Genomic DNA, 26193 nt, shown 5'->3' with positions numbered 1-26193 from the left:
CTGCACTGCCACAGGGCTGCTCCTTCAGGGGCCACTTTCTGGCCTACAAAACCTCCATTGTAATTGAGATTTGCAGATATTGGGAGCTGGAATCTGTTTCTCCCACCTTCCACTCCGCAGGGGAAGCAGCTGGACAATGAATCACACAAAGAAGCTCGGCCTCAGCCTGTGGGACATGGACCTGGGATGAAAAGGCTCAAAGAATGCAGCTTAAAAGTGTGTTCCCCACAGAGGGAGGGGGCTAAGCCATGGCAGGCACCCCCCTGGGCTCTCACAGTTGTGCTGAAGCTGAGGAGAGGCTCTGCAGATCCCTCGTGAGGGCACTCAAGAGCTGAGGATCCTCTCACAGCCAAAGCAGAGACATCAGGACAGCAAGGGATGGAAATAACCTCCACACAGCTCACAGTCCTTGGAGGTCTGCTCCATCCCCTGCCCCAGCAGCCCAGGGACCACTCAGACACCTCTGGGAAACAAAAACCAGGACATGGCAATGTCCACAGGGCAGCAGACCTGGCCTCTTCCCACAATGACAGCTTGAGCTGAATGGAGCCCGTTTTCTGTGTGAACAGAGCTGAATCCTTAGGGCTGCTCAGAGCAGTAGGAAGAAGGATCAGCCACAACCCTGGGCAAAGCTCTGTCTGCAGAGTGCCTGAACCACACAGGTTCCTCCTCACAGGGAGAGAAAAGTCCAATTGTTCCTGCCCCCAGGGCCAGGAGGGGCTTCTGTTCTGGGGCAAGCCCCAGGCTCCCTCCAGCAGGCTGGGCAGCAGCAGGAATACACACAGAGAAATTAAGAGGTGCCTAAAGACCTCTCCACACCAGGACAGTCTCAAATACATTTTTCTTAACTCTCAACCTCTATAACTATGATCCCAAGACTTTCCCCATGGGAAGGCAGCTGCTACCTGTGACAGGTGAGTTATGAGCAGAATGAATCTCTTCAGGTCATGTTCAGGACCTGATGCAACAGCAGCCACAAACGCTGCTTCTCCATTCCAGGGGCCTGTGGTTCCCCCCCTGATTGTGTTTGGAAGATTTTTTGAGAAACTGTTGGAACCAAATTCAATGAAACAAGAAGTTGAAATAATCCCAGGCAACTTCCAGAGGGCAGGGAATGAGTGTGAATCAGTCCCAAACAGGATTGGCATCCTTGTAATGAAAAACACTGGCTATGGAGAGACAATTGGGATGAAACCATGGGTGCTGCTACAGGGGAGATCCTCAAACTCATCAATCCTTTAAACAGAAATCCTGGTGGCAGTACAGACCTGCTTTCTGTTAACAGGACACGTGAAGCTGGAAAGCAACTGAGGAAAAGCCCCTCGTGATGGCAGAATTGAATGCAAGACCACAAAGGGCTGCTGCATGTGCCAGGCTCAGTCTGCTCACACATAACATATCCCACAGCAGAACCAGCTGGCCCAATTAGAAAGTGGCAGCTTTACTTTATGGTCTGAATAAAGACAGTAGGAAAAACAAAATTAATTGAGAGAATTGGATTGGAAATTATAAGGAGTCTGGGAGTAAGTTGTGGTGGCTTTGTTGACAAGATTTAAAATGTATTTAATCGGTTGAGCAACACAACCAAACCTTCCCAGACGCTGGTTAATGTGAGGGGTGTTTCAAGATGAAGAGGGAACCTTTATCTCCCATATCCTTGCTCCCACACTGACTGAGAGTAATTCAAAACCTCCTTTGCACCTGGAGGAAACAACCACACTGCCTAAACTCAGGATGTGAAATGACAAGCAGCATTTTAAACACTGTCTTTCTGCCTTCCACACTGCACTTGTATCACCCCTGTGAGCACAGGAGGCTCGGGAGTGATGAAAGGGGATGAAAGCAGGACTAGCAAGAAGGGTCAGGAGAGAGGGCCACGCAGGGGCCCTGGAGGGGAGAGCACTGGAGGCCACCTGGATTTGCCCCATCACAATCCCACAGAGCCTCACATGCAGATCCCCCTCTCCGAATCATCTGTGCTGCACAGCCTCCTTCTGCCTTCCAGGGCTCCTGCTCAGACACTGCTTTTGAGAGGGGCTGAAGAAGATCAGAGGCACTGAAACTCGCTCAGCTGGAGCCAGCCAGCCCCCCTTTTCTTCTTAGGCACAGCCTCTCCCTCACCTCCGTGCCTCTCCCCAGTTCTGCCTATCTGCAGGGCAGGAGGAACATTACACGGGGCTGCAGCAGGGCAGGACAGCCAGGAACTGACTGAAGCTTTTCTCCCCTCCCTGCTCTTGCAGGCAGAACCGTGCTCTTTGTCAGTGCTTCTTCTCCCTCATTTTCTCCGGCTGGGTCAGAAGCAGATCGCCCCCTCCTCCCTTTGCCCCTCCCTGCCAGCAAGCAGCTTTGATCAGGAGTCCCCCTGCTGACATCCCTGTCTTTCCTCTCCCCTCCCTCCACCTTGAGGCTGAAACCCTCGGTGAGGGAGCGATGAGGACTCGGATCGCCTCCCCACGCTAATTACAGCACATCTGGCAGGCAGGACCGGGCCCGGGGACACCTGATGCCATTTCTGCACAGCCTGTGGCCACGGATCACAGCGGGCAGCTCCCGGGAGGACCGAGGTGTGCCAGCACGGGCACTGGCAGCATCTTGCCAAAAGCTGCCTTCTGACCACCAACACAGCAGGGGCCAACCCAGAAAGGAGGGGGCAAGAGACCTGAGAGCCTCTTCCAGCGCCTAAAGGGGCTCCAAGAGAGCTGGAGAGGGATGTTTTGTTAAGGGCATGGGGGAATGGCGTGGGAATGGGGAGGGCAGGGTTAGATGTGATATTGGGAAGAAATTCTTCCCTCTGAGGGTGGGGAGGCCCTGGCACAGGTTACCCAGAGAAGCTGTGGCTGCCACATCCCTGGAAATGTTCAAGGCCAGGCTGGATGGGGCTTGGAGCAACCTCGGATAGTGGAAGCTGTCCCTGCTTGGAACAAGACGGTCTTTAAGGTCCCTCCCAACCCAAACCATTCCAGGATTCTGTGACTGAACCAGCAGCCCGGCAAGAGCAGCTCCCCGTGTCCCGGGGGATGCTGTGCTCCAGCTCGGACAGAGGGATGCCCTGGAAGCAGAGCTTGCCTACAGAGGGCAGGAAGGAGGAATCGGGTAGCAAAAGAGTTTTGTGCGGGAGAAAAGGAACGGAGGGCTCCGCTTGAGAAGCGAGGGGCAGCGCGGGTGGCTCCGCAGGGACCTCTCGGGGCTCGGGAAGAGTCGCAGAGCGCGGCGAGAGAGCTCCGAGCCCCGGGGACGGCGGCAGCAGGGCGGTGCGAGGGGCAGGCGGGGCTCGGCGGGGCCCGAGGAGCGCCCGGCCCCCATCCCATCCCATCCCCATCCCCATCCGCATCCCAACCCCATCCCAACCCCATCCCTCCATCCCTCCCCCGCCGAGCGGCCGCGCCGCGGGTCGCCGCCCGCCACCCGGCAGGTTGTAAAGTCATTAACTCCCCCAGCCATGCCGGGCCGCGCTCCTCGGGCCCCGCCGCGCCCGCTGCCGCCGCTGGTGGGGCCGCCGAGCCGCCTCCTCCTCCGCGGCAGCGGCAGCAGCAGCGCGGCATGGCCGCCGCTCCCCGCCGCCTCCTCCTCCTCCTCCTCCTCCTCCTCCTCCGCGCCGCCGCCCCCCTCGGCGATAAGGTAAGCGGCAGCCCCCGAGCCCTCCCTCCCTTCCTTCCCTTCTTCCCTTCTTCCCTTCCTTCCCTTCTTCTCTTCTTCTCTTCTTCCCTTCTTCCCTCCCCTCGGGGAGCCGCGGCGGGGCAGGGACGGAGAGGGGTCCGACCCGCGGCCCCTCGCCTTTCCCCGCAGGTTTCAGGTTCCCGTGCTGCGGATCTTTCTCCCTCTCTCATGCTCTGCTTGGGAAGGGGTTTCGTCGCCTCTCCCCAAAGTTGACGCCGAGGACCAGGCTTTGCCCGCTTTGCCGTGCCTGGCACTAACAAAAGGATGATGGGGGTGTGAGGATGCACGAAGAGGGTCCCAAGCATCCCCAGAGGGACCACGGGGGCGCGGCGCCTTTCCCTGGCTGCGGGTTCGCCCGAAGCTGCCCACCACCTTCATCCCTCCACCTTCATCCCTAGCAGAAGGTTGGCTCAAGTTTAGGGCTGGAAACAAACAGATTTCCCCCTTCCCTGTCCCTCTCGCCACCTCGAGAGTGGCTTTAGGCAGCTGCTTTCCCCACTAGCCACGGGGTGCGTGCCAGGCATCAGAGCCCCGCGCTCCCCTCATCTCTTCTCTCCTCCACAAAGGACCCCCTCAACCTGGCCCTCCTCCCGTGGCACTTGTTTCACCGCAGCACCGACACCCCTGTGCCTGTCCCGGGGGTGAATCGCCCCCGTTCCCATGGCAGGGCCGGCAGAAATCCCGGTTTCCCGGCAGAAATCCCGGTTTCCCGGCAGAAATCCCGACTTCGCGGGGCGCCGGCGGTGCCCCTGCCTCCACGGGTCACTGCCTGCTTTGTGCCTCGGCGCTCCCGTTTCCTCGAGGGGAACCCAGCCGGATTTCTTTGCTGCCTAAGGAATTCTGCTCTGCTAAAGGAAGAGGGTTTTGGGTTGTGTTTCCCACCCCCAGACTCATGGCTGGGATGAAGCAATCCCACATGAGCCATTTTAGATACAGAGAAGACCAGACACTGCAGATTTACTGGGGATAACTCAGGATTGAGGAGCAGCGGTGTCTCCTGCTCTGGGGTTTGTCTTAATTTTGAAGCTCAAGTGTCTCATTTCTACTTTGTTTTTACCTGCCTGCACATCTGCTGCCTGTTCTGTTTACCCCTAAGCTGCAGGGCTAAGTCAGAAGCTTCAGGCAGAGCAGGCCAGGTCAAGCTAAGCAGATGTGAAGTCCTTCATTCGGGACCTACCTGGATGGATTTCTCCATCAACACATGTGCACAAGCCTTGGCTGCTCGGTTCTCCCTGCCCCCAGCAGCTGTGTTTGCACAACACCTCAGACAAGGGCATCCCCAGGTGGGAGGAGGGCTCCCCAGGATAAACACACACCAGTTCTGTGTCCAGCTCTGCCCTGAGGATTCCCTTGCTCCAGGAGATCCCCACGGAGCAATCTGATCACAGGTGATGTGCTGTGAGTTGTCCCAATTGCTGGTACTGATGGTTGTTGGTCTCCAGTGCAAGGCAGGGCACAAAATGCTCACTGGAGAATTAACCTGTGGTTCCTCCTGCCCTCCTGTTTTCCATAGAAAACATTCTACAAAGAGTGACAGAAAACCTCAATCCGTAGTTTGGGCAAGCAACTTCCCAACAAACTTCCTTCCTAACTGCACTCAATGCTTCTGAAAATCCTGGTGATAGACATGTCTCATTACTCCCTTCTCCATGGTTTTCCATCCTTTTTACCAGCTTGTCCCAGGATAAATCTGATATCCTGCTTGCCGGGAAGGACCTAGCTTGATTTAGACCAAGTGTTTTGTAATGACGTGCAGCACCTGCCTGTGAACTTTTTGTCATGGCAGGATTAGGAACAGAATTTGGTAGTTCTCCTGGTAGCCAGTTCTCCACTGGCTTCTGTTCACTGGTCTTCTAATTTGCTTTTCATCTGTGCCTCATTATACATCCAGATTTTTGTTACTTATCTGCTGCAATTCCACATCCTTAACAAGCTTCCTTTTTTCCCACAGATTACTGCTCCTCCTGATCCCTTAAAAATTATTCTAAATTGCTGGTTTTACCTCAGGATACCTGCCCCTATGAAAAACTCCTCAGATCTCTTGTTTCAGCTTTTCTAGGGAAAAATTTGGTTTGTGTCTGCTTCCAATATTGAATCTCTCACACAGACTATGTAGTCTACATAAACAGTGTAAAACAATTACAGGATGAGAAATAGATTTATACAAACCCACTTCTTTTGTAAAATATCAGTGCATAATTGGAACTGCTATTGTTTTATCCTCAGGGCTCTGGTAGAGCGTATCACCACAGCTTTAGTCAGAGAATGGGACAGGGAACCCAAAGCAGGGGCGTTGAACACGGGTCATTCATTCCCAGATAATAATCTGCCATTCATTCCAGGCATTCAGACATCTGAAGCTATTTAGTATTTCAGTAAGTGCTGTGGCTTGCTGCAGAGAGAGAAGCCCTTAAGTAAAGGGATTGTGGAAATTTTTGGTAGAGGACATGCAGTTAACGGCCTCGGAAAAGGTCTGGGAAGAATTTATTTCATTTTCAGCTGCTGTTTTGAGTTGTCTTAGGCGCTCAGACAGGGTTGAGCAGATTTTACGACAGCTACTGTGCCCTTCAGTGGTGGGCCAGCCCTGAAGGCTGCAGTGAGAGCCTTTCCCCCCTCTCCTCTATTAAGGAGGCATGTTTGTGGTCTCTCTTCCCAGACAGCTCTTTTTTCCAGGAGCCAGGCTCTAATGAATCTCAAGATTAGTCACAACAATAAGCAACACAGGGGACTGGGCCACCGACACGGTAATTGCAGTTATTCCCAGGTTTCTGGGAAACCCAGTGTAGCTCCGAGTTGATGCAGAGCATGACAGAGAGGCAGCAGAGAATTTATTTTATCCCTTTCAACTCTTCAGAAAGGCCGCCTGGAAATCCGATAGGATGTCAGGCCAGGCCCTCCCTTCTGTGCAGGGCTGAAGCATTTTTTGCTTGTGGCAGCCTTTGTTTGGCAGGGGGGAGAGGGGAAGCAGCTGCTGGGCCTTTGCTTGGGCAGAAAGAGATTTCAGCAGCACTGGCTTGGAGAGTGATGTTCCTTTGATGCTGGCAAACCTGGAGGCAAGTGTTTTATCCTGGAAAAATTCCCTGCAGGTTGGGGTTCAAGCTCTGCTCCCCCAGTGTCTCCTGGCCAATTTCTTTCAAGGGGACGGGAGGGCAGCCCTCACATGGCCTCCAGCACAGGTGTGGAGGCACAGGAATTCCTTGGTTAGCCTCAGAGAGGAAAAGCTGCAGCTCTGTAACCACCAGGTGCCAAACCACAAGCACCTCGGGGGAAATTCTTGTGGGGAGCACCTGGCTGAGCTGGAATATGGTCTGTCTTTTCTAGGGATGGAAATTCTCATCACCCAAGGAATTCTATCTCCTTTAGGCAGAGCCCTTGGCCAGAGCCAGCCTTATAAAGGCCAGACCCATGTGCACCTCTGGTGTTTCTATCCTGCTCTTTTTCAGTGATTCTGCAGCAGAATGCAAATTAGAGCAGCTCCAGCATCTCCCACAACCAGAATAGTGCAAAAGAATTCTCTTTTTTTTTTTTTTTTTTTTTTTTTTTAAATTTTTTTTTATTTCTCCCTCTGTGAGTAGGTGGAGAGGGAGATTCATTTGTCCAGAATTCACTCTTGGGATTTGTCGAGAGGCTTGGGAAACTGAAGCTGGGAGTGAATCTAATCTGGAGTCTGTCTCACAGTCCTTAATTTATTATCTGGACTTTTGGAAAATGCATATATCTTCAATTAAAAACAAGAACCATTTGTGTGTCGTGGTCAATGCAGATTTATTTCTGACAAGACAATAAATTCAGCACAGATTGGAACCAGCTGCCCCAGCTCTAAATACCTGAAGTTCCCACTCCTAATCCAGGCCTAGGACTCGGATGCAGTCATGCTGTAAGGGACGTGGCCAAGGGGACAGCTCAGCATTGTCCTTGCTTACAGAAGAAAATAAATGCTCCCAGGGAAGCTCTGGCAAGGGAGCTTGGTCATGGAAAACCTGAGAACCAAATCAATCTGCTTAAAAAGTGATTGATTCCTCCAGTACAGAGAGGAAGCAGGAAGAGGGATTATGGATATGGGAAAACACATTCTAAAAAAAGAACAAGTCTCCCTGACTAGCATCTTCCAATAAATCTTAATTTGGGCTCCTACCAGTGAGGAGCAGTGCAGAGATGGACCCTGTTCTATTTGTGAGAAAGCAGCTCACAGAGTCAGGGATGCTGATCTCCACCAAACCTCAGCTGTGCTCCCACATGCCTGATCTCCTTGCACCCAGGCAGAACACCCCAAGAGCAGGAACCCTGAAAAGGAGCCTGCAACTCCTCACCATTCCAAAGACACACAGCCTGCTTCGTATCTGGGGGTAGATCAACAGAGAAGTTTTAATTATTAGCAGAATTAACTATTCCACTTCACCTGTTTCCCTTCTGACCCTTCTCACCTGCTTGGATCACAAGATGCTCAGGGCAGGGCCACCTTGTAGGTTACAGCTACACAAGTTTTTATTGCCATTTAGGGAAAAACTGTGCAAATATTGCAGCTTTTGGTCCACATGCCTTCTATCCAGGCAGTCCATTTGCCTCATGGAAGGGGTAAGACACCAGCTTTGGCTTTTTTCCCCAGATATGGGAGAATCAGTTTTGTGCTGAGCTCTCCACTCAGACACCAGATAGATCACTGGAATTCTCCTTCCTGACATCTGTGAAGAGCTCTTCCACCCCAGTCTTGAAATATGTATCACAAAGAAGCATAGGAGCAGTCAGGGAAAGATTTTAGCTGAAAATACCTCACATTGAGAGACTTTTGGTTTGTTTCCTTTGTAAATGTGGAAGCTGCATAGTCAGAATTTCCATTTACAGCCTGATAATGTACAGTGAGACAAAAATTCTCATAGGAATTTGGTTGAGATGATCATTTGGAAGAACAGAAAAAGGTATTTTTTGAAAACATGTCTGTTTCTTTTAATTTCATTTTCCTAATGAGCAGCTGAGCTGCTGGCCACAGCATTTGGTCCCTGTCAGGCAAGTCAGCTCCAGCCAGAATATTAAAGTACAACAAGGAGTTTTGTTGTCTTGTTTTGAAATCAACTGTTGCAATCACTGGAGAGCAAAGCATCAGGTAACACAGTGCTTTCCTTGCAGCAGAATGCTCCTCCATTGTGCTCTGGCCATCAAAAAGAGGCACTATGCACATTTCAACCATTTAAGTTACAATTTACAAACATCTGCATAAACCAGCTGCATCTCCTCTGCCCAGAGGCTGTTCTGTTGGCAGGCACTGAGGAAACACAAGTTGTCAGGCAGGAATTACACACCAAAATGAAGAGCACTTTGGCTTTATTAAAGAATAATAGGTTGGAAGAGATCATTGAGTCCAACCCATCCCTAACACCTCAACTAGACCATGGCACCAAGTGCCACGTCCAGTCTTTTTAAACACATCCAGAGATGGTGACTCCACCACCTCCTTGGGCATACCATTCTAGATCACCCTTTCTGTAAAAAACCTTTTTCTTAATATCCAACCTATATTTCCCTTGGTGCTCATTAAGACTGTGTCCTCTCAGGATTACACCGTGGAAGAGCACAAATCCAAGAGACAGCCCAAGCAGTGAGCAGTGAGCAGAGCACATTTAGTGATGAGCAAACCCTGCTGAGTTTTCTCTCACATCCACCAGCTCTGCTTTGCAGAGGTTTATTTACAACAGTACCATCAGCCACTAAAACCAGCGTGTTTTGCCAATGGTAGCACTGACACAACTTCCCTGAGAAGCTGTGTCATCGTGAAGCAACGTGGCCTGAGAGTGACCAGCGCTTCTTCAGCCTGGAGCACACAACTGAATCTTTAGGCAGATGATTAAGATGGGGATGGGTCTTTGTATTGTTATAAATGAAATTAGAATTTTGACAACTAGGTCCCTTGGGTTAATGGCAGTTGAATTAAAAATGAATGCAATTTAATAAATTGAATAGTAATTTGGTATAAAAGAATATAGTTTAGTAAAAGAATATAATTTAGAAAAAAATTACAATTTAGATATATATAATCTGCCTGTAATTAAGTGTGATTAAAGCATAAGCAAAACCGACCGGGGTACAGAGAGGGTTTCTTACCCTGCCTCACATACAAAACAAAGCACTTCAAGCTAAACTTATATACTGTATGCTTATACATATTCATTAATGTTTCCTGCAAGTTTCCTCCTATTTCCCATTTTTCTGACTTTATGTCACTTTTCTTCACGGCACATGCCTCACTTGTTGTTAGGGGGTCTTCAGTCTTCTTTTGGTGGTCTTTTGGCGAAGGCTTCTCCTCTTCCCCGTTGTCCTTTGGATAACCTTACAGGTTTGTGTGTGTGTACTAAGAGTTGTGTTATGTAAATCTACTCATTAGTCTGATATTTACTGGTTTTTAGACCCAATGCCTAAAGTAGTTCTAATTTTGTCCATCTCAAGGCCGCTTTCATCTTGGTACATCACTTATCTTCCAAACTACATCCTGTACCTCAGTTTTAACACGTAACATCTGTAAAGGGGTACATCTGCCTCGTAACACTTTTGATTCTTTTGATTGTTTCTAATAATAACTTTAATAACAGTCAGAATTTAGTTAGCACAAATCAATTCCATTTATTACAGTATGGTGCTCTGGGAAGGGTTTAGTTACTGAAGAGAGTCAGGGACAAAGACAAAACTGTGTGGAGGGTCCAGGGTTATATATGGGAAAGAGGGGGTGGATCAGAGGGTCAGGGTCCAATGGGAGCAGGGAAAAATGCTGCAGAGGCGGAGTCAGGGACAGGAACAACCAATAGGAAAACAGGGACAGAGGATTGCACCAAACTGGGGCCAATAGGGATTGAGGGAAGGGAGAACATTCTAGGAAAAATCCATATAGGGTAAACAGGAGCTGAACAGGGATTACATCAACTTGGCAAACCAATGGGGGAACAAACTTAACTATACATTAACATATAACAGTGAAGATCGGCGGGAGAAAGGCCTTCTCTCACCCCATCCTCAGGAGGTTGTTGTTGCTTCCTTTCCAAGATTGAGGTATGGAGATTTCATTATAGCCCCTTGGGCTTCCACACAGAGCCTGTTGCTCACACTTTACCTCCCACTGAAGTAAAAAGAGGGTCCATACCTTAACAACTGGGTTTTCTTCCAGCAAAAGCCATCCTCCCATTTTCTTGGTGCCATTCTTCTGTTTTAAGGGTATTTACAAAAGGGGTCTGGACATTGGTTGGCTCTTCACACCTTGGTCAGCTCTCCACGCTGTTTTTGGCAGCTTTTTTTGCTGCAGACAGGTTCTCCACGCCTGCCCTCTGTTTCACCTGCTCTACACGCGGACGCTGCTGTCATCATGTCAGGAATTCACCACTTGTTACCTTGGGGTCACAGTTTGGAGACAGGCACATGAGCAGGTTCATGTGAGAAACAGCTCAGGTCTATTGCTGCCCCCCTCTTTTATAGGGGGTTCAAAATTCCCACGCTTACACACCTGACTGGTTGAGGTCTCAACACCACCCAGCTCCCTGGTCAATGAAACATCTGCATTTAGGGTTGTGTGGGGCTGGCTGGGGTCCCCTGCTTGGGTTAAAATCCAACCTATCATTGCCTCACCTGGGGACTCATTTACTTCCAGGCTGGTCGAGTTTGGGGGCCTGTTATGGCCAAATTTATCTGTGCAGTTTCAGACCGGCTGCAGCTGTCACGATTTTTGTCCATTAATATTTAAGCACTTGGCATTTTAGCTGGATAAATCCCTTCCAGTCACTGTCCTGCGTTAAACTCAGGGCTGCATTCAACACTACTCACAGCTGTGTTTCAGTAAACAGCAGATTAGTTCTTGCACAGGCAAGTTTGCCAAAGTCCCTGGGAGCTTTTAGACCATCAGACGCTAAACAGGAAAATACTGCCAGGAAAAAAAGCCCAGCTAAACTATGGAATTGCTTACCTGCTGGGAATTGTGGAGGCACAGCCAACAGCAGCAAGGACCCCACTGGGGCCAGAGGAGCTCAGGTTTGCCAAATTTAAAGGCTGAGCCCCAGTAAGGTGTGCTGGGAGAGGGAGCTTTCCTCCTCTGATCATAGTGGGGTTTGTGGGGAGAGGCTGTGGTTCTGAAGTTCCCTTGAAAATTATTTTTGTGAGGGTTGGAGGATGAGGAGCCTGGATTTGAGCTGCTTTAGTCACAAAGGGAAGGTTATTCATGGAAATACAGCTCTGAGGATTGACACCTGTGTACTCCCAGCTTCCCTGCACGGCCAAGAACTGCAGCTCTTCCTCTTCTCTCCTGAGCCAGGCTGGGAGTGATGCTGTGGGGCCAGGCTGCAGCTGCTGTTACTGCCACACCTGTGCAGCCCTACAGCCCTTCTCTATCCTGTGAGATCCCAAGGCATCCTGCTTCCCATGCAGAACTCAGTCCTGGAGGGAAGTTTTGAGATCCTGGTGTGGTCCTACAGGACTCAGACCCTGGCACCTTCGTCCCACTGCTGCCTGTTTAGGAGGCATCCAGGTGACAGGACAGCTGCCTGTGGTGCTGAGCAGCCAGGCTCTCCAGCTAACAATGCTCTGTTTCTGTCAGGACAGTAGTGAGGCAGCAGATGGAGCTGGTGTCTGGGATGAAGAAGTCACCAAGTGGTGGGGAGAGTGGAGCTCCTGGTCCACCTGCTCCCGCTCCTGTGGAGGGGGTGTGATGTCCCGGGAGAGGCACTGCTTGCGACAGAGGTGAGTTGTGGCCCAGCCTGAGCCAGGTTTCAAGTGGCACAAGGGAAATGGGGTGCCCCAGACCTGTGTTTTGGGGCTGAACCTCCTGGGTTTGTAGGGTCAGCCATTCCCTCATCGGTGGCCTCTGGGAAAGGAAGGCAGCTGTTGTCTGTGGGCAGTGGTAGGGGAGGGTGACAGGAGCACGCTGCAGTGGGGCAGGTGACAGGTGCCATGAACATCACTCAGCCTGACTTACCTGATGGGGAGCAAGGGGTTGGTCCTCTCTTGGAGTCCTGAAGATGATGGGGTTATGGGCTGGAGAAGGCTGGCTCTGTTCCTCTTCTTTCCTTCACGAACCCTCATTTCCATGGCTGCTCTGACCATCCCAGCCCTGATTTGTGGCCAGTTCCTGTGCTCAGGATGTGGGCACATATTGCCAGACACCTTGTGGGGACTTGATTTACTCCTGGCAGCAGCCAGCTCAGCCACATCTCAGCAATTTCACCTCTTTATTCCCTGCAGAGCTGGCAAGATTTTTTCCCCTCTGTCATTTATCTGGCTGTCACCTGACAGCATCTGCATTTGTCCCCTACAGCTGCTACAGTCCTGGGATTGGTTAGATTGGGTTTGTGGGAGTGGGGAGAGCAGGGGAACTGCAGCTGCCTGAACTTCTGCTGTCCTCTCTGGGCTACCTTGCCACCAATTCCCCCTCCTCCAGCAGCTCTGGAGCCTGCTACTCCAGGCTCCTGGGGTGTTAATGAGAGCGGGCATCCTCAGCACAGCGAGCTTTCCCTTCTGCGTGAATGCACTCCTGAGCAGAACAAGCTCAGAGCAGGGCCCCTGACCTGCCCTCCTTCCTGCAGCAGAAAAGTTATTTTTTCTGAGCTGGTTGACAGCATGGTGAAGGTCCAGATGTGCTGCAGGACCTTCCCTCTGGCTGTGGCCTCCCTGGATGTCTCTGCTGCTGCTCCTCCACTCCAGCATCCTGGAAAAGCAGTGGGGAGCAGCACGGGGAGGGAGCCTGGGGCTGTCCTGCACCTCCAAACAGCCAGAGCAACCCTTTGCCTGCTTCCAGAAGAGAGATCTTTCTCTCCATTTGATGCCAGCTCTATCCTTGACTCCACAGCCAGGGAGGGAAGGGTTTGCTGCGGTGTTTTAATCCAGGGATCAAATCTGAATTTAAAAAAAAAAAAAAAAGAAATCCCAGCCCAAAGGTTTCTGCAGCTTTAAGGTGAATGGCTTAAGTGAGCCAGGTATGGTCACAAAACAATTTCTGCCTGAGTCTGCAGGAAGCCTCTGCTTCTGAAAGGCATGACATTTTTGAAGTCTTACTGCAAATTTAGGTTCTGCCCGTGTCATGTAAAGCATTGCTCTGGAGGGACAGCTGCAGTACCTCCTGCCAGGCCAGCCTGAAGATGCTTATGGTGTTCCTTGTATCCTCAGTTCCCAGAGCTGTTAACACATTGTCTGCTGCAGATCTTTACTCATTGCCTAAATTGCTTTGCAGATAATTACTGCATTGCCTTAACCTGTGGTCTTAGCTATTCTCCATATAACTTCACAGCTTTCAAGAATTTCTTCTGTCTTTGCATCAGTCCAGTATGTCCTGGATAGCTCATGCTGAGAAATTCCTATGGTTTTGGTTCATCACCGGTACCAAGCCTTCCCTGATAATCTGTTGGGGTGGCCAGTCCCCCTGACAGGCACCATCTCTCTGCCTACTGCACAGTGGATTCTGAAATCAACTCCCCCAGTCCCTGGGCACATCCATAGGACTGATGGACCATCAGGTTCTGTTGTCTTTTGGTCACATCAACCCTTTTGGAGCTCAGAAGTGAACACATGGGTGTCAGTACTGCAATTACCCACTGTCTGCTCAACCAACCCCTAAACAAGAACAGCTTAAAATCATAACCCACTTAAAAGCACTGGAGACATGTTTCAGAGGAGATGTTGGCCAGTCTAGATCCAGAAAGCTCTGCTCTGATAAAACACCTGCCTTGCTTCTCCCATTTAAGTCAGGCCTGACTCCTGTGTCATCCTCAGTGTCTGGACACTTCACAGACCTCCAGCTCATGTCTGGAAACTTCTGCTTTTCAGGCTCCAGATGCCCCAGGGAACGAACAGCACCATGTGTGTTGGTCAAGCCAAGCACTACCAACTGTGCCAGCAGCAGGTGAGAACCACTTCCAATTCTGACTGGTCCTTTCTGGGGGGTGTGGGACTCAGGGAGTCCTACCTGGAGCTGCAAAATCATCCACCCAGTTGGGGTGGGATTGGTCCCTCAGAGGATGGAGGCAAGGGATATGATCCTCTCCTGGGGTGGTGGATGGTGTGCCTTTGAGGATGTGGGAGATGGGGATCTATTCTTTGGGACTGGGAGATGGGACAAAAGGATGTAAAAGCATATTTGTTGTGGGGTGAGGGAAGGGATGAAGTTTTTCCAGGATGCATTTCCCGTTGCTGCTTTTCCCATTGCTGGAAGGAATTTTTGCAGGGCTGTTAAACGCAGCTGTTTGGGAGGCCCTTGGCAATGAAGGCCTGGCCTTTCTGCCTCTCTTAAGGGACCTCAAAGTCCATCACCAATTCCTTCCATGGTGGACAGGGCATTTTCATCCTGTGAGGATGCAGCAGGGTCAAGCAGCTGTCACAAGAATGGCTGTGAGATAGGGAGCTTCTTGATTGCCTTTATTCCCTCCATAGCCCTGCCCAGCCAACACAGCCAGCTTCAAACAGCAGCAGTGCTCCAGTTTCAATGCCAAAGCCTTTGGGAAGCGCTATTACCACTGGATGCCCCTCTATCCAGGTGGGTTTTCACAACTTCACACTAGGGGTGAGGGTCAGAAAACACCCACAGGATCTTCTCGGGCACAGAAAAGTAAAGTCCTAGGGGACAAGGGATGGATGCTTTTGGCTGCTCTGGGTTGTTCTGAACAGGATGCTCATCTATTTCCTACACAGAAACTTCACATGGGTGTCCAGTGTCCCTTAAGGTTCAGATTGAGTTCACCTAAGATATTACCCTGTTTCTGGACTCACCTGTTTTTCCATTAGCTGCCAAGGGGACATGGAACATCTGCACCTCCAGCTGCTCAGGTAAACGGAGCATAGCTGGCCACCAGCCCACACAGCCACTGCCCCTCTCACAGCCCCTTTTTTTTGCTCCTGTGCATTTATGTGTGGCCTGGGATCTGCTGATGCACATTCCCATGCTGGGCACAGTGATGGCACTACAAGGATGTGGCAAGGAAGAGGTTTTATCAGCAAGAAGGATTTCTGCTTGGCACAGTCCCCAGTGCAGCCTCACACCGTGACCCCTTCGCCACTGTAAAATCCGTAGCCTTGGGGTGTCATCACCAAGGTGACATCAAACCATCAGCAGGGACAAGGAGAAGGTCCCCTTCCTTGCTGCCCATCTCTGGGCACCTTGACCTGCCTGGTGACCCTCTGTCCCTGCAGATGACTACACCAGTATCTCCAACAAGCCGTGTGACCTCCAGTGCACCACCCGGAGTGGAGAGAGGCAGCTGATGGCCCGAGCACAGGATGGCACCTCCTGCAAGGACAGGACCTATCAAGGGGTCTGCATCAATGGGAAGTGTGAGGTGAGGCTCTGGCAGGAAGCAGTAGAGAGATTGGGATTTTAATTGCATGGCTGAACCTCCTGGTCATCCCAAAGCCAAGGGATCCCAGCAGGGAATTGAAACAGAGGCCTCGCATTGGATTCCTTCGTTACAACCCCCCAGAACCTGCCCAGAAGAGCACAGTAGCATTTCCTGGGAAAGACCCTACCCCCGTGGAGATAAGCTGGCCCCAGGAAACCCTCTCTTGTTTTGTCCTTTGCAGCCAGTTGGGTGCGATGGGAGCCTGTACTCGCCCCGGACGATGGACAGATGCAGGGTGTGTGGAGGGGACGGCAGCACTTGCCACCGTGTCTCGGGCACCTTCCGAAAGGCAATCTCACAGATAGGTACTCCCTGCTACCAGTCTGGAGACTTCACCTGCTACTTCTTACCACCAGCTGGCATGGAGGGGGACTGGCTTGAACGTGGGTAGGAGCTTTCCCAGCTGCTTGGTGGAAAGAGTTGAGGAGTGCCACCACCCCTGCTTAAATGCCTGTATTTTGTCCTTCTCACTTAATCATCAGAGGAGATTGGTTTGATGTGCTCTATATTAGGCTGGTAAGGTTTCCCTTCACCTGTTTAGAATAGGAAGCAGCTGGGGATCTATTTGTTCCTATTGATTTTGGCATCTCGCCCACCTCAGATAATGTGCAGAGATCAATGAATCTTCTTTCATTTGTGCTACGTGGTCATTTGAAACTTAAGCTGTGATGAGGGTCACAGCATTTGTTTCAGCCTGCACTTAATCTCCTGCTTTCACCAGTCCTGTGGCTGGCACCAGCTGAGGGACAGTCCCCCTCTGAAATCAGGCTGAGCTTCATCCCTGCAGCCTGATGGCCCAATCCTCCAACCACAGGAGGAATGGACTGTGGTATGCTCATTAGTAATTAATGAACTGTGGTTTGAGGATGTTTTGGAACAACATCTCACACTGGTGTTGTTTCACTAGTTTGCCTCACTCCCTGCAAACAGCAGCCTAGAAAAGCACCTTTCCAGGGCAGGAGTAATGGTGTTACCCCCTGTAGCTGTATGGGTACAGGTTTGGCCTCCCATTCCAGCCCTCAATATCTTACAGAACAGACAAGACCTGCGTTTCCAGCGGGAAAGACAAACTGCCAAACCACGCAACTTTAAGAGCCTCTTATTTCCTCTCCCTTTAAAGGTCAATTTTTATGTTATTCCCGAGACAAATTCCATGGAGTCAGGAGCTGAGGGGACCTATGGTCTTTTTCCACCCTCTGTTCAGCATCAGCCCTGATCACTACTAAGCCTTTTTTCTGTGCTTTTGCCAGAAAGAGTGTGAAAGCACATTCATCCACACCCCCAAAGCCAGACTGTTTCACTGTGCAGTTCCTTCCCGACTCCACACCCAGCAGTGCTCAGACTGACATCTGTAATGGTGATCTGTTAATGGGATTCCAGAGGAAATCTGGGATGAGAGCTCACAGACTGGTACAACATGTATTTATTTAGGTCCTTGGTGCCCTGCTCTTGAAGGGCAGTGCTGCCTCCCTACAAACACACTTGTCCCATGAGCTACTTTTCCCACCCAGAACTTTTTATTCTGTCCTTGAGGTCTCCTCATGCTCTGTTCTGTTCCTCAGGTTATGTGTTCATCACCAACATCCCTGCTGGTGCCACAGACATCCTCATCATTGAGCGCAGGAAAACAGAAAACATCCTGGGTGAGCAGAGGAGCTGGCTGGGTGTGGAGACCCCAGTTCAGCTGCCTGGGAAGTGGGAGGAGGCTCTGTGCACTCTCACCTATGCTGTGAGAGAGCATTTCCTCCAGGGTAGCTACATGGCTGCTTCATCTCTCCCAAAAACAAAGCTACCACATCTCCAGTGCCAGGAGAGACGTTTGGAGCCCAAGTTCACTACGGGCAGGGCCTGGGGTTCTGTTTCTGCTGGGCTTTTCTCATTTGTGGGCTCTTTCATCAGTGCCAGAGTTCTCCAGAATGTCCCATTTGTCTGTTTTCTCTCTCTTTGAAGCACTTGCAGATGAATCCGGGCATTTCTTCTTCAATGGCAACTCAGCCATTGACAACCCTCAGAACTTCAGGGTGGCTGGAACCATCTTCAAGTACCGGCGGCCCTCCAGCCTGACCTCGGATGGGCTGGAGTACATCATAGCTCACGGGCCCACTAACCAGTCTCTGAATGCCATGGTATGTGAGGAACCACTTTTAGGCTTTCCTGTCTTGCCTGCCTCCCCCAGAAAACAGGAATAAACCTGGTTCCCAAGCCAAACCTGCCTGTGTAGGTGGGCTGAGGAAGCCAGACAGGTATGGGGGGGGTCTTTCCTTTTGGATTTATTAGGATGTTGTCTTCTCTTAACAGCCATCACCAGACAGATGTGGCTAGAAAAGGCTTTTGGGAAATTCATGCCCTTAAATAAAAGCAGTTTTGTTTTCTTTCCCTGTTTCCTCCAGTACTATAACTTTAATGGGAAAATGCCTCACATAACTTACGACTACACTGTCCCACGGACACCACCTCTCCGAACTGCAGCCCCTGCTCTTGCCAGGCCTCTCTATCACCCCCTACCAGAGACCAGCCAGAGCCATCCCATTCCAGCCAACTCCAGAGCTGCCCAGGACTTCAATGCCACGTGGCTCTCCCTGTCACCAGATGACACCAGTGTACAGCTTCCTCTAAGGGAAGGGCAAGAAGATTTAGACTTTGGTCCCCCGCACTTCTTCCAGACCAACTCTACCAGTCAGACCCGGGACTGGGGCTGGGAACAAAGTGAAGAGAAGGAGAAGTACGACTTTCAGATCAGACAGGTCTACCATGCAAACACAGCAGGAGAGGAAGAGGAGGAGGAAGCAGCAGCAGTTGGTGGAGAAACAGAGTTGGGTTGGTTGCTTTGTTCTTCCTTTCCCCATTTCATTGACTGAAAGCAGACATTCTGCAGTGGTCTTCTTGAAATCTAAGGTGGCTTTAGCATCAGAGTAGACAGGAGGGAAGGATGGTAAATAGTGGGGTGGAGACTGTGAGGGAGCAGCAAGGGCCAGTAGCTCTGTGAGGGAAGGGGAGACTGTGAGAGGGTGGCCACAGTGAGGAGGTGTTAGGCCATAGGTTGGACTTGACGATCTCAAAGGCCTTTTCCAACCTAGTTCATGCTGAGGTTCTGTGATTCTGTAATACAGGCTGGGCAGGGCACTCACTCGGTGCCTGAGCTTGGCAGGCAGGGCAGTGACAGCAACAGGGCCTAGCAACAGTCCAGTGATCATCAGGGGACAGCAAGAGGACAAGCCAAATCTGAGGTGGATCTTGGAGAGATCATGTATCACTGATACAACAATTCAGAAACAAAGATCATGTGCAACATTGCACAGCCCAGGACTGAAGCCCCAGGCTAGATCTTAAATGAGGCTCCAGAGCAGTGGGCAGAGTGAGGGGTTGGCCAGGGGAATTAAAGCCTGCTGATGCTCCCTGCTAGAAATTTTTAATTTTTAAGCTGAACAATTAATGTTTTTTGCCCTGTTAAATGCCACACGCTGAAGTACAAGCCATCCCATATAGTTAGAGCATGTATTTTAATTCCAGCTCTCAGGTTCAACCAAATCTCCATCAGCACGGCTGTGCCCTACAGCATGAGGAGACCCGAGCTGGAGAACAGCCGTGTGTCATCCTCCAGGCTCCGGCTCTTCAGGCGCCTCTGTCACCGAGACCCTCACAACGCCGCCTTCTGCAGGGAGCTGCAGCCCCTGGCAGCCAGGCTGGCCCCCAGCAACTCCACGGCCAGGCTCTGGCCCCGCTGGCCACAGGACCTCCACAAAGCGCTGGCTCGCAAGAACTCCCTGGAGGACTTGAAGGTGGAGGCGTTTGCTGGGAGTCAGGGGGAAGCAGCCAACTACAGCACGATGGCATCTGTGGAGAGCCCTGTGCTCGGGGCCAGCCCGACAGACGTCAGCCAGGCAGAGCCTCTGCGAGGCCCTGGCACTGAAAGGTGGCACCTGATTTCCTGGGCAAAGCAGAGCATGGTTGGCTGGGGAGGGACGGCCAAGCCAGTCCTCTGGGAGTCTCCCTGCTGTCCTTGATGTCCCCATTCACCAGTGTCTGCCCATGAAAGCTGCTGTAGGTGCTTCCTCCAAAGACTGATTGTTACAACTGGCCTGACACGGAGCTCCTGGAACATATTTCAGGGTCCATTTAAACGGTGCTGAAGGACCTGGTGTGGTTGTAAAGAGGGCCAGGAATCCATAGCATGTCACATATACCATCATGTCACACCCCTCCTGTCCCATTCCTCTGGCCACATAAGCTTCTGAAAACATTTGGCAGGAGACTGAGGACCAGCTTTTAAATATTTCTGGCAAGCCACATATGAACTTGCCCCACTACATTATATGATATGAGAGGGACCCTGCTTGAACTTCCCTTTCCAACCCAAATCATGCCTCAGGGTGAGGTACAAGCTGAGGCTGAGGGCACCCACCAGGCTGGCAAACCATGATATACACAAGACTCCCTATGAACAATGCTTCCTCCTTGCTAGTTGAATCTGGGAGGTAGATCAAGGGTTTGCACTCTCTGTTCATCAGTGGTCTGCCTTGCCCAAAGTGGGGGGAAATGGAAAGCAGAAACACTGGCTTTCTTTCCATCTTCAAAGACAGCAAGGAGGAATTTCCCTTTATTTCATGTTTGCAGCATTTTTTTTTTTTTCATTTTTAGCTCACACCACCTCCTTTTTCCACAGCAATGAGTTCGATGTGAGCCCTGTGGGCCATGACGACATCAGCTTGGCTGACATGTATCGGTGGAAAGTCTCAGCTTATGCTCCCTGCAGCTCCACCTGCACTTCAGGTAGGTTTGGCTTCAGGTGACTGATCACACAAAGTCCTTTTGGGCAGTTGAGGGAGAGAATCCTGGTATTTTTTTATACAGCAGGGAGTGATTCAGATGCAGTGAGCTCTCCAGTTATTAAATGCTGGTGGGAGGAGGCTCTTGGATCTGATGGAGCATGGCTGAGGGTGTTGCTGGCCCAGCAGGTATCAGCACCTCCTATGCCATGTGTGTGCGCTATGATGGAGTGGAAGTGGATGAGTCCTACTGTGATGCCCTGACACGACCAGAACCTACTCACGAATTTTGCACAGGGAGAGACTGCCAGCCTAGGTGAGTGGAAGTGACATCAGCTGGCCACAGGGAGATGTCTTCCTAAGGACCATTTTCTGCTCAAGGCATACAGCCATTTTTGGGCTGAAAGGTATGCTTAAACTAAGATGACCTCGTATCTCCTTGTAAGCAAAAAGAGGGGAAGAATTTGGCACCTAAATTGCCTGCTAAGAGCAAAGCTGTTTTCAAGGCCAGCACCGCATTTACTCAGATGTGATGAGCAGAGCCAAAGCAGCAGCTGCTGGGTGAGGGAGCCTCAGGTGTGCAGGCACAGCCCTGCCACCCCATGCCCCTGGTCCCCCTTACCTGGGTGTTCCTTTGTGCTTTCCCTGCTCCTGGAGGTGGGAGACCAGCCGGTGGAGCGAGTGCTCCCGCACCTGTGGCGAGGGCTTCCAGTACCGCACCGTGCGCTGCTGGAAGATGCTGGCGCCGGGCTTCGACAGCTCTGTCTACGATGACCTCTGCGAGGCAGTGGGGCTGGCCAGACCCATGGAGAGGAAAGCCTGCAAGAATAAGGCCTGTGGGCCACAGTGGGAGCTCTCTGAGTGGTCTGAGGTAGGTTTTGCTCCCAGGGCTGGGGTGGGGCCTGGAGGAAGGTGGCTGGCAGATGTTGGGTGCTGAGGAAGCCTCTGGCCAACTGCACCCTGGGGAAACAAGGAGTGCATTTATCTGCCCTGTTCTGGCAATGCTCAGCAGACAAAGCCCATCGCAAAACATTTTTTCCAAGGTCACTTCTAAAGCAGGAGAGTGACCAAGTGAAAGCCCTGCCGGCAAGAAACTTTCTCTTCTAGAGGACCCAAACTGAGGGCAAATTGGGAAACAGTACCATGGACATACAGAAAAACTAAAAGCCCATTGCAGCCCCTTGGCTGACTTCCCATAGCCTGCTTGAGTTGTGGCCCAGTGACTTTGAACAGCAGTTTAGGCATCAGCACATTGATGAGTTGGAGCTCTAGGTCCCAAAATAAATGAACAGCAGAGACAGAGACAGACACAGCTTTTATTGTCCCTGCTGGGGCCCTTCCCCTCTCTCCTAGAGCAGCAGGAGGAGAACAGGAGGTGGCACAGCTGCTTCCCCACCCTGGCTCTGTGCTCCTGAGCCCCAGGCTGACTCGGTGTGGCCCTTGCAGTGCTCGGCGCGGTGTGGCACGCCGGGGACCATGAAGCGGGAGGTGCGCTGCTCCGTGGAAGCTCCCCTGTGCGACGAGTCCCGCAAGCCCAGCAGCGAGAAGCCGTGCACGGGCCCACCCTGCGACCGCCGCTGGACAGCCTCCGAGTGGGGCCCCGTGAGTCCGGGCATCCGCACCCAGCACTGGGCTGGAGGGTGGGAGCAGCTGGGCAGATGTGCTGCAGATCTCTGTCAGCTCTCTTCTGGCAGAGGCCAAGCTACAGAGGTTAAAATAATCTCTGTTTTTGCCTCTCCTCGCTGTAAATTTTGGTTAACTGTGAGCTGAGCTCCATGCAATAATCTGGGAAGCTCACAGCACCTGGAGATTGGAAGCCCCTGACCAAATGAACCTCTAAAGCCCCTTGGGATCCAGTGCAACAGGCCCAGTGTCAGAGCTGGCCTCTGGACTCAAGTCTACTGGCACCACCAACCCTGGCCTCTCCAATGCCCCGCTTTCTGATGTGTCTAAATGCCTTTTGCTCTCCAAGTGCTCAGGTTCGTGTGGCGAGGGGCGCATGAGCCGCTTCGTCGCGTGTCGCAACCTGGAGGGCAAGGTGATCTCCAGCTCGCAGTGTGACCCGGCCACCAAGCCCCTGGCTGTCCACCCGTGTGGAGACAAGAACTGCCCTGCACACTGGGTGGAGCAGGAGTGGGAGCAGGTAAAGCCAAGCCCAGCCCCGCGTCCGCCTTTCCATCCCATATCCCACAGGATGTGTTGGGATGTGTTCCCGTGGCAAAGCACAGTTGTAGAGTGTGACCTCCAGATGTGGATATGTATCCTTGTCCCAGCTCCTTTGAGAAAGAGGGAAGGAGTAGTGAATATGCCAGCTTGTCCCTGCCGTACCCCATAAAAATCCCAGTTTGTGGCATTTGCTGCCTTCCCAAGAGCTCCACGGGAGGGCAGCAATGCCTTAAGGAAACTGCTCTCCCACCCGGCTCCTCAGCAGAGCCTTGCTCATTCACCCTTACAGAGGACACGAGTTCCCCACCAGTAAAGAGAAAGTCTGAACAAAACCAGCTTTGCCTCTGATAACTAACAGCTGGAGGTAAACCTGAACCACAGCCCGAATCCCTGTGCTGAAAGTCACATCCAGACCATAACTGTGTACTTGCTTCAGGGATGACAGTCCAGTGGACGTGATCCAGGTGCTCTGTTCCACCCAACACTCAGTCTCTGCACATCTTTTTACTCTCTTTCTGTTTCTCAAGGCCTGAAGACTTCAGGCTTTCCCACACGTGCTTATCCAAATCCCAGAGTATCCAAAGAAACACACTGAGTCAGTTGTGAGGTTTGGGCTTTTTCTTTGAAGTCCTAAACAAAACAGAGATTCATATAACACTAAGGAAGAAGGTTTCTAGGAAATAGAGGAAGCAGCCAAGCCCTCTTCCCTCCAATCATGGCTAAGCCTCTCTTCTCACTTTGGTCCCTTTATAGCTGCTGACTGCATTCAGCTGAGCCTTCTCCAGCACCAGTAACAAGCACAGACTGGTTAAACCTGGCAGTTCTGTAACTCTCCCCTGCTCTGGCCCTCTGTGTGGGTCACACACAGTCCTGAAGTGCCACTTTCAGCAGTGACCTGGCTATGAAACTCATCAGAGCTCTGAAAGACCAGCTGAGCTCCTCACTGCTGCCTGTGCCAGCTTCTTTGCTGTGTTCTCTCTGCTGATGAGCTCTGAATTCTCAGGATGACTAAGGGAGGATGCAAGCCAGTTGTGCTGGCCCTGCTGTGGTGAAAAAGGACTCAAAGCAGTGAAATCTCAAACTGGCAACTGCCTGGATGGGCATCAGAGAGTAGATCCTGCCTTCTGCTGCTTTTCCTGGTGGTGTCCTGAGGGAGAGAGCCCTTCCAGCTAAACCTGCATAGCTCTGGGTTCAGCAGTGCTTGTCTGTCCACATCACCTGCACTGCACCAGTTCGTTCCCCTTGGGCCCACGCAAAGCTTGGCAGTACTCCAGGATGTAGGCTGCTACGTGCATATGCTATGTGGATTTTCAGAACATAGATACACATAAAATAAGACAGAAACAGCCTTTTGCAGTCTTAGCTTGGCTGCTCCAGGCATCCTGTGGTAGCTGCTCTTGAGGCCAGCCAAGGTGAACTCAGCTGAACATTAATTACCAGCGTCTCTCCCTGCTCCCTGGGAAACTTGGAGACACCCCTGCTCCTGTGGCCTGGACTGGTGTTAGCACAGGCATTAAGCCTTCCTTCTGAGCAGGATGCCCTCCTGCCTGAAGCTCGAGCATCATTTGTTACCAGGCTGCTCTGTTCCCTCACAGTGTGACGCCAGCTGTGGGCGCGGGATGAAGACCCGGCTGGTGCTGTGCGTGGGCCTGGAGAACGGGCTGTACAGGGAGTACCCTGAGAAACGCTGCGAGACCTCTCCAAAACCTGAGGAACAAGCTGCCTGTTTCAGGAGGCCCTGTTCAACGTGGTTCACCACCTCCTGGTCCCAGGTAGGGCTGGGAAAGGGGCAAGGGAGGCCTTGTAGCCCTGGTTGGTGGAGCATGACCTGTGCTGAGGCTCTCTGGAAGCCTGCTCTGCCAAGGACCTGCCAAGTCTGGATGGGACCCCAAGTTCTGCTCTTCTGCAGAACGGGCAGCAGGATGAGAGACTGGCACATGCAGGCTAGAGAAAAACTTGGAGCATGGGGGTTATTGCCTCAAGAAGAGCGTGCACTACTCTCCAGGCCTCCAGGATACAGCCGTGTCTCCTCCACTGCTAGGAGTCCATGCTTTGCCTTTCCCTTAATAGTAACTGGTGAACCTTTAGGGAATTTAGGACATTTAGGGAAGACTAGGGAGCTGTGTCTGGCTTATAGCAGCCATGTTCTCCATTTTCTGTCATAGCATCAACGCTCCAAACAAAAATAGTTCTGAGCTGCAACAAAGAGATGAAAAGCAAATTCTCCCTTGTTCTGCCCCAACCCCAATTCAGGGATGCTTTCCTCCAGCAAATAAAAAAGGGAGAGTAAGTTTGAGATCAGTGTGCCAATTTGACCCAAACCTCCTCAAGAGCAGGGATACAAAGTAGGGATTGGGAGACTTCAGTAGAGCAAAGAACTTGGGAGCTATTGAAAAACAGAAAATGCCTCTCATACTCTTTGCTGTTTCTTGACCCTGACAGTGCAGCAAGACATGTGGTGCTGGTGTGCGACTGCGGGAGGTGAAGTGCTACCAGGGGGAAGCGCTGGCTCAGGGCTGTGACCCCTCTGCCAAACCAGAGGCCAGGCAGACGTGCCAACTCCAGCCATGCCCCACAGAGGCACCAGGTACATCTGGGAGGGCAGGGAGGTGGAGGAGCCCTTGGCTTTGTCTGAGATGTCCATGCTGGGGAAGCACATCCCCTTTGTAACCCCTTCTGTGTGTGCTTCTGCTCCCCAGAAGATGCCTGTGAAGACAAAGCGACGGCCAACTGCGTGCTGGTGCTGAAGGTGAAGCTGTGCTCACACTGGTACTACAGGAAGGCCTGCTGCTGGTCCTGTCGCCTCAAGTCACCCTGAGTGCTGCCAGGCCCTACTTTCCTTCCAAGTTCAGGGGCAGCAGCCCCCTCGAGCCAGACTTTCCACTTGAAGCCACCCCACTTGGCTTGGCTGTGGAGCCAGTCCCTGTAGAGCAGCCTGCTCAGCGAGTAAGTCGTAGGAATCCTTCGTCATCACTGCTCCCTCTTCACTGAGAGGGCTTCACACAAGACAAACCATCAGTGCCTAGAAAGCTACTGAGGAGTGAGTTGGGAGAGCCTGTCCCTGCTGTCACCGTCTCCGAGGGCACTGAGGCCAGCCTGCAGCAGGGCAGGGACAGCAGCATCCCTCTGCTCTGCCCTGCAGGCTTCCTACTACAAGGGCAACTGCCAAAACACACTGAAAAATTGTGTCACAATAAAGAGATAAACTATAAAACTGGATTTGGGATGCATGTGCCTAGGATGCAGAGCCA

At 51.7% G+C, this 26193-nt stretch overlaps 1 protein-coding gene across 1 annotated transcript; it reads left to right on the top strand.

Annotated features, from left to right (window-relative positions):
* The first annotated feature begins 3439 nt into the window (after positions 1–3439).
* Positions 3440–25767, top strand: LOC131580988 (ADAMTS-like protein 2). Its single transcript, XM_058842819.1, has 18 exons — positions 3440–3524; positions 12144–12366; positions 14446–14521; positions 15049–15151; positions 15805–15950; positions 16192–16315; positions 17573–17653; positions 17961–18136; positions 18401–18827; positions 19521–19923; positions 20674–20780; positions 20963–21092; positions 21434–21647; positions 22223–22378; positions 22749–22919; positions 24538–24714; positions 25385–25529; positions 25642–25767. Exons 1-18 carry the CDS (start codon positions 3440–3442, stop codon positions 25758–25760), a joined length of 3063 nt encoding a protein of 1020 aa, XP_058698802.1. The 3' UTR covers positions 25761–25767.
* The last annotated feature ends 426 nt before the right edge of the window (positions 25768–26193 follow it).

Source organism: Poecile atricapillus, chromosome 7 (genome assembly GCF_030490865.1).
Source record: "Poecile atricapillus isolate bPoeAtr1 chromosome 7, bPoeAtr1.hap1, whole genome shotgun sequence".
Taxonomy (NCBI): Eukaryota; Metazoa; Chordata; class Aves; order Passeriformes; family Paridae; genus Poecile; species Poecile atricapillus.
This window is presented reverse-complemented; position numbering and strand designations above follow the sequence as displayed.

Excerpts from the sequence above, each read along its gene's own strand:
- LOC131580988 (XM_058842819.1), top strand. The coding sequence starts at position 3,440 with ATGCCGGGCCGCGCTCCTCGGGCCCCGCCGCGCCCGCTGCCGCCGCTG. Across the intron at positions 15,951-16,191 it reads GCATCAATGGGAAGTGTGAG|CCAGTTGGGTGCGATGGGAG; the intron begins GTGAGGCTCTGG and ends TGTCCTTTGCAG. Across the intron at positions 21,648-22,222 it reads AGCTCTCTGAGTGGTCTGAG|TGCTCGGCGCGGTGTGGCAC; the intron begins GTAGGTTTTGCT and ends TGGCCCTTGCAG.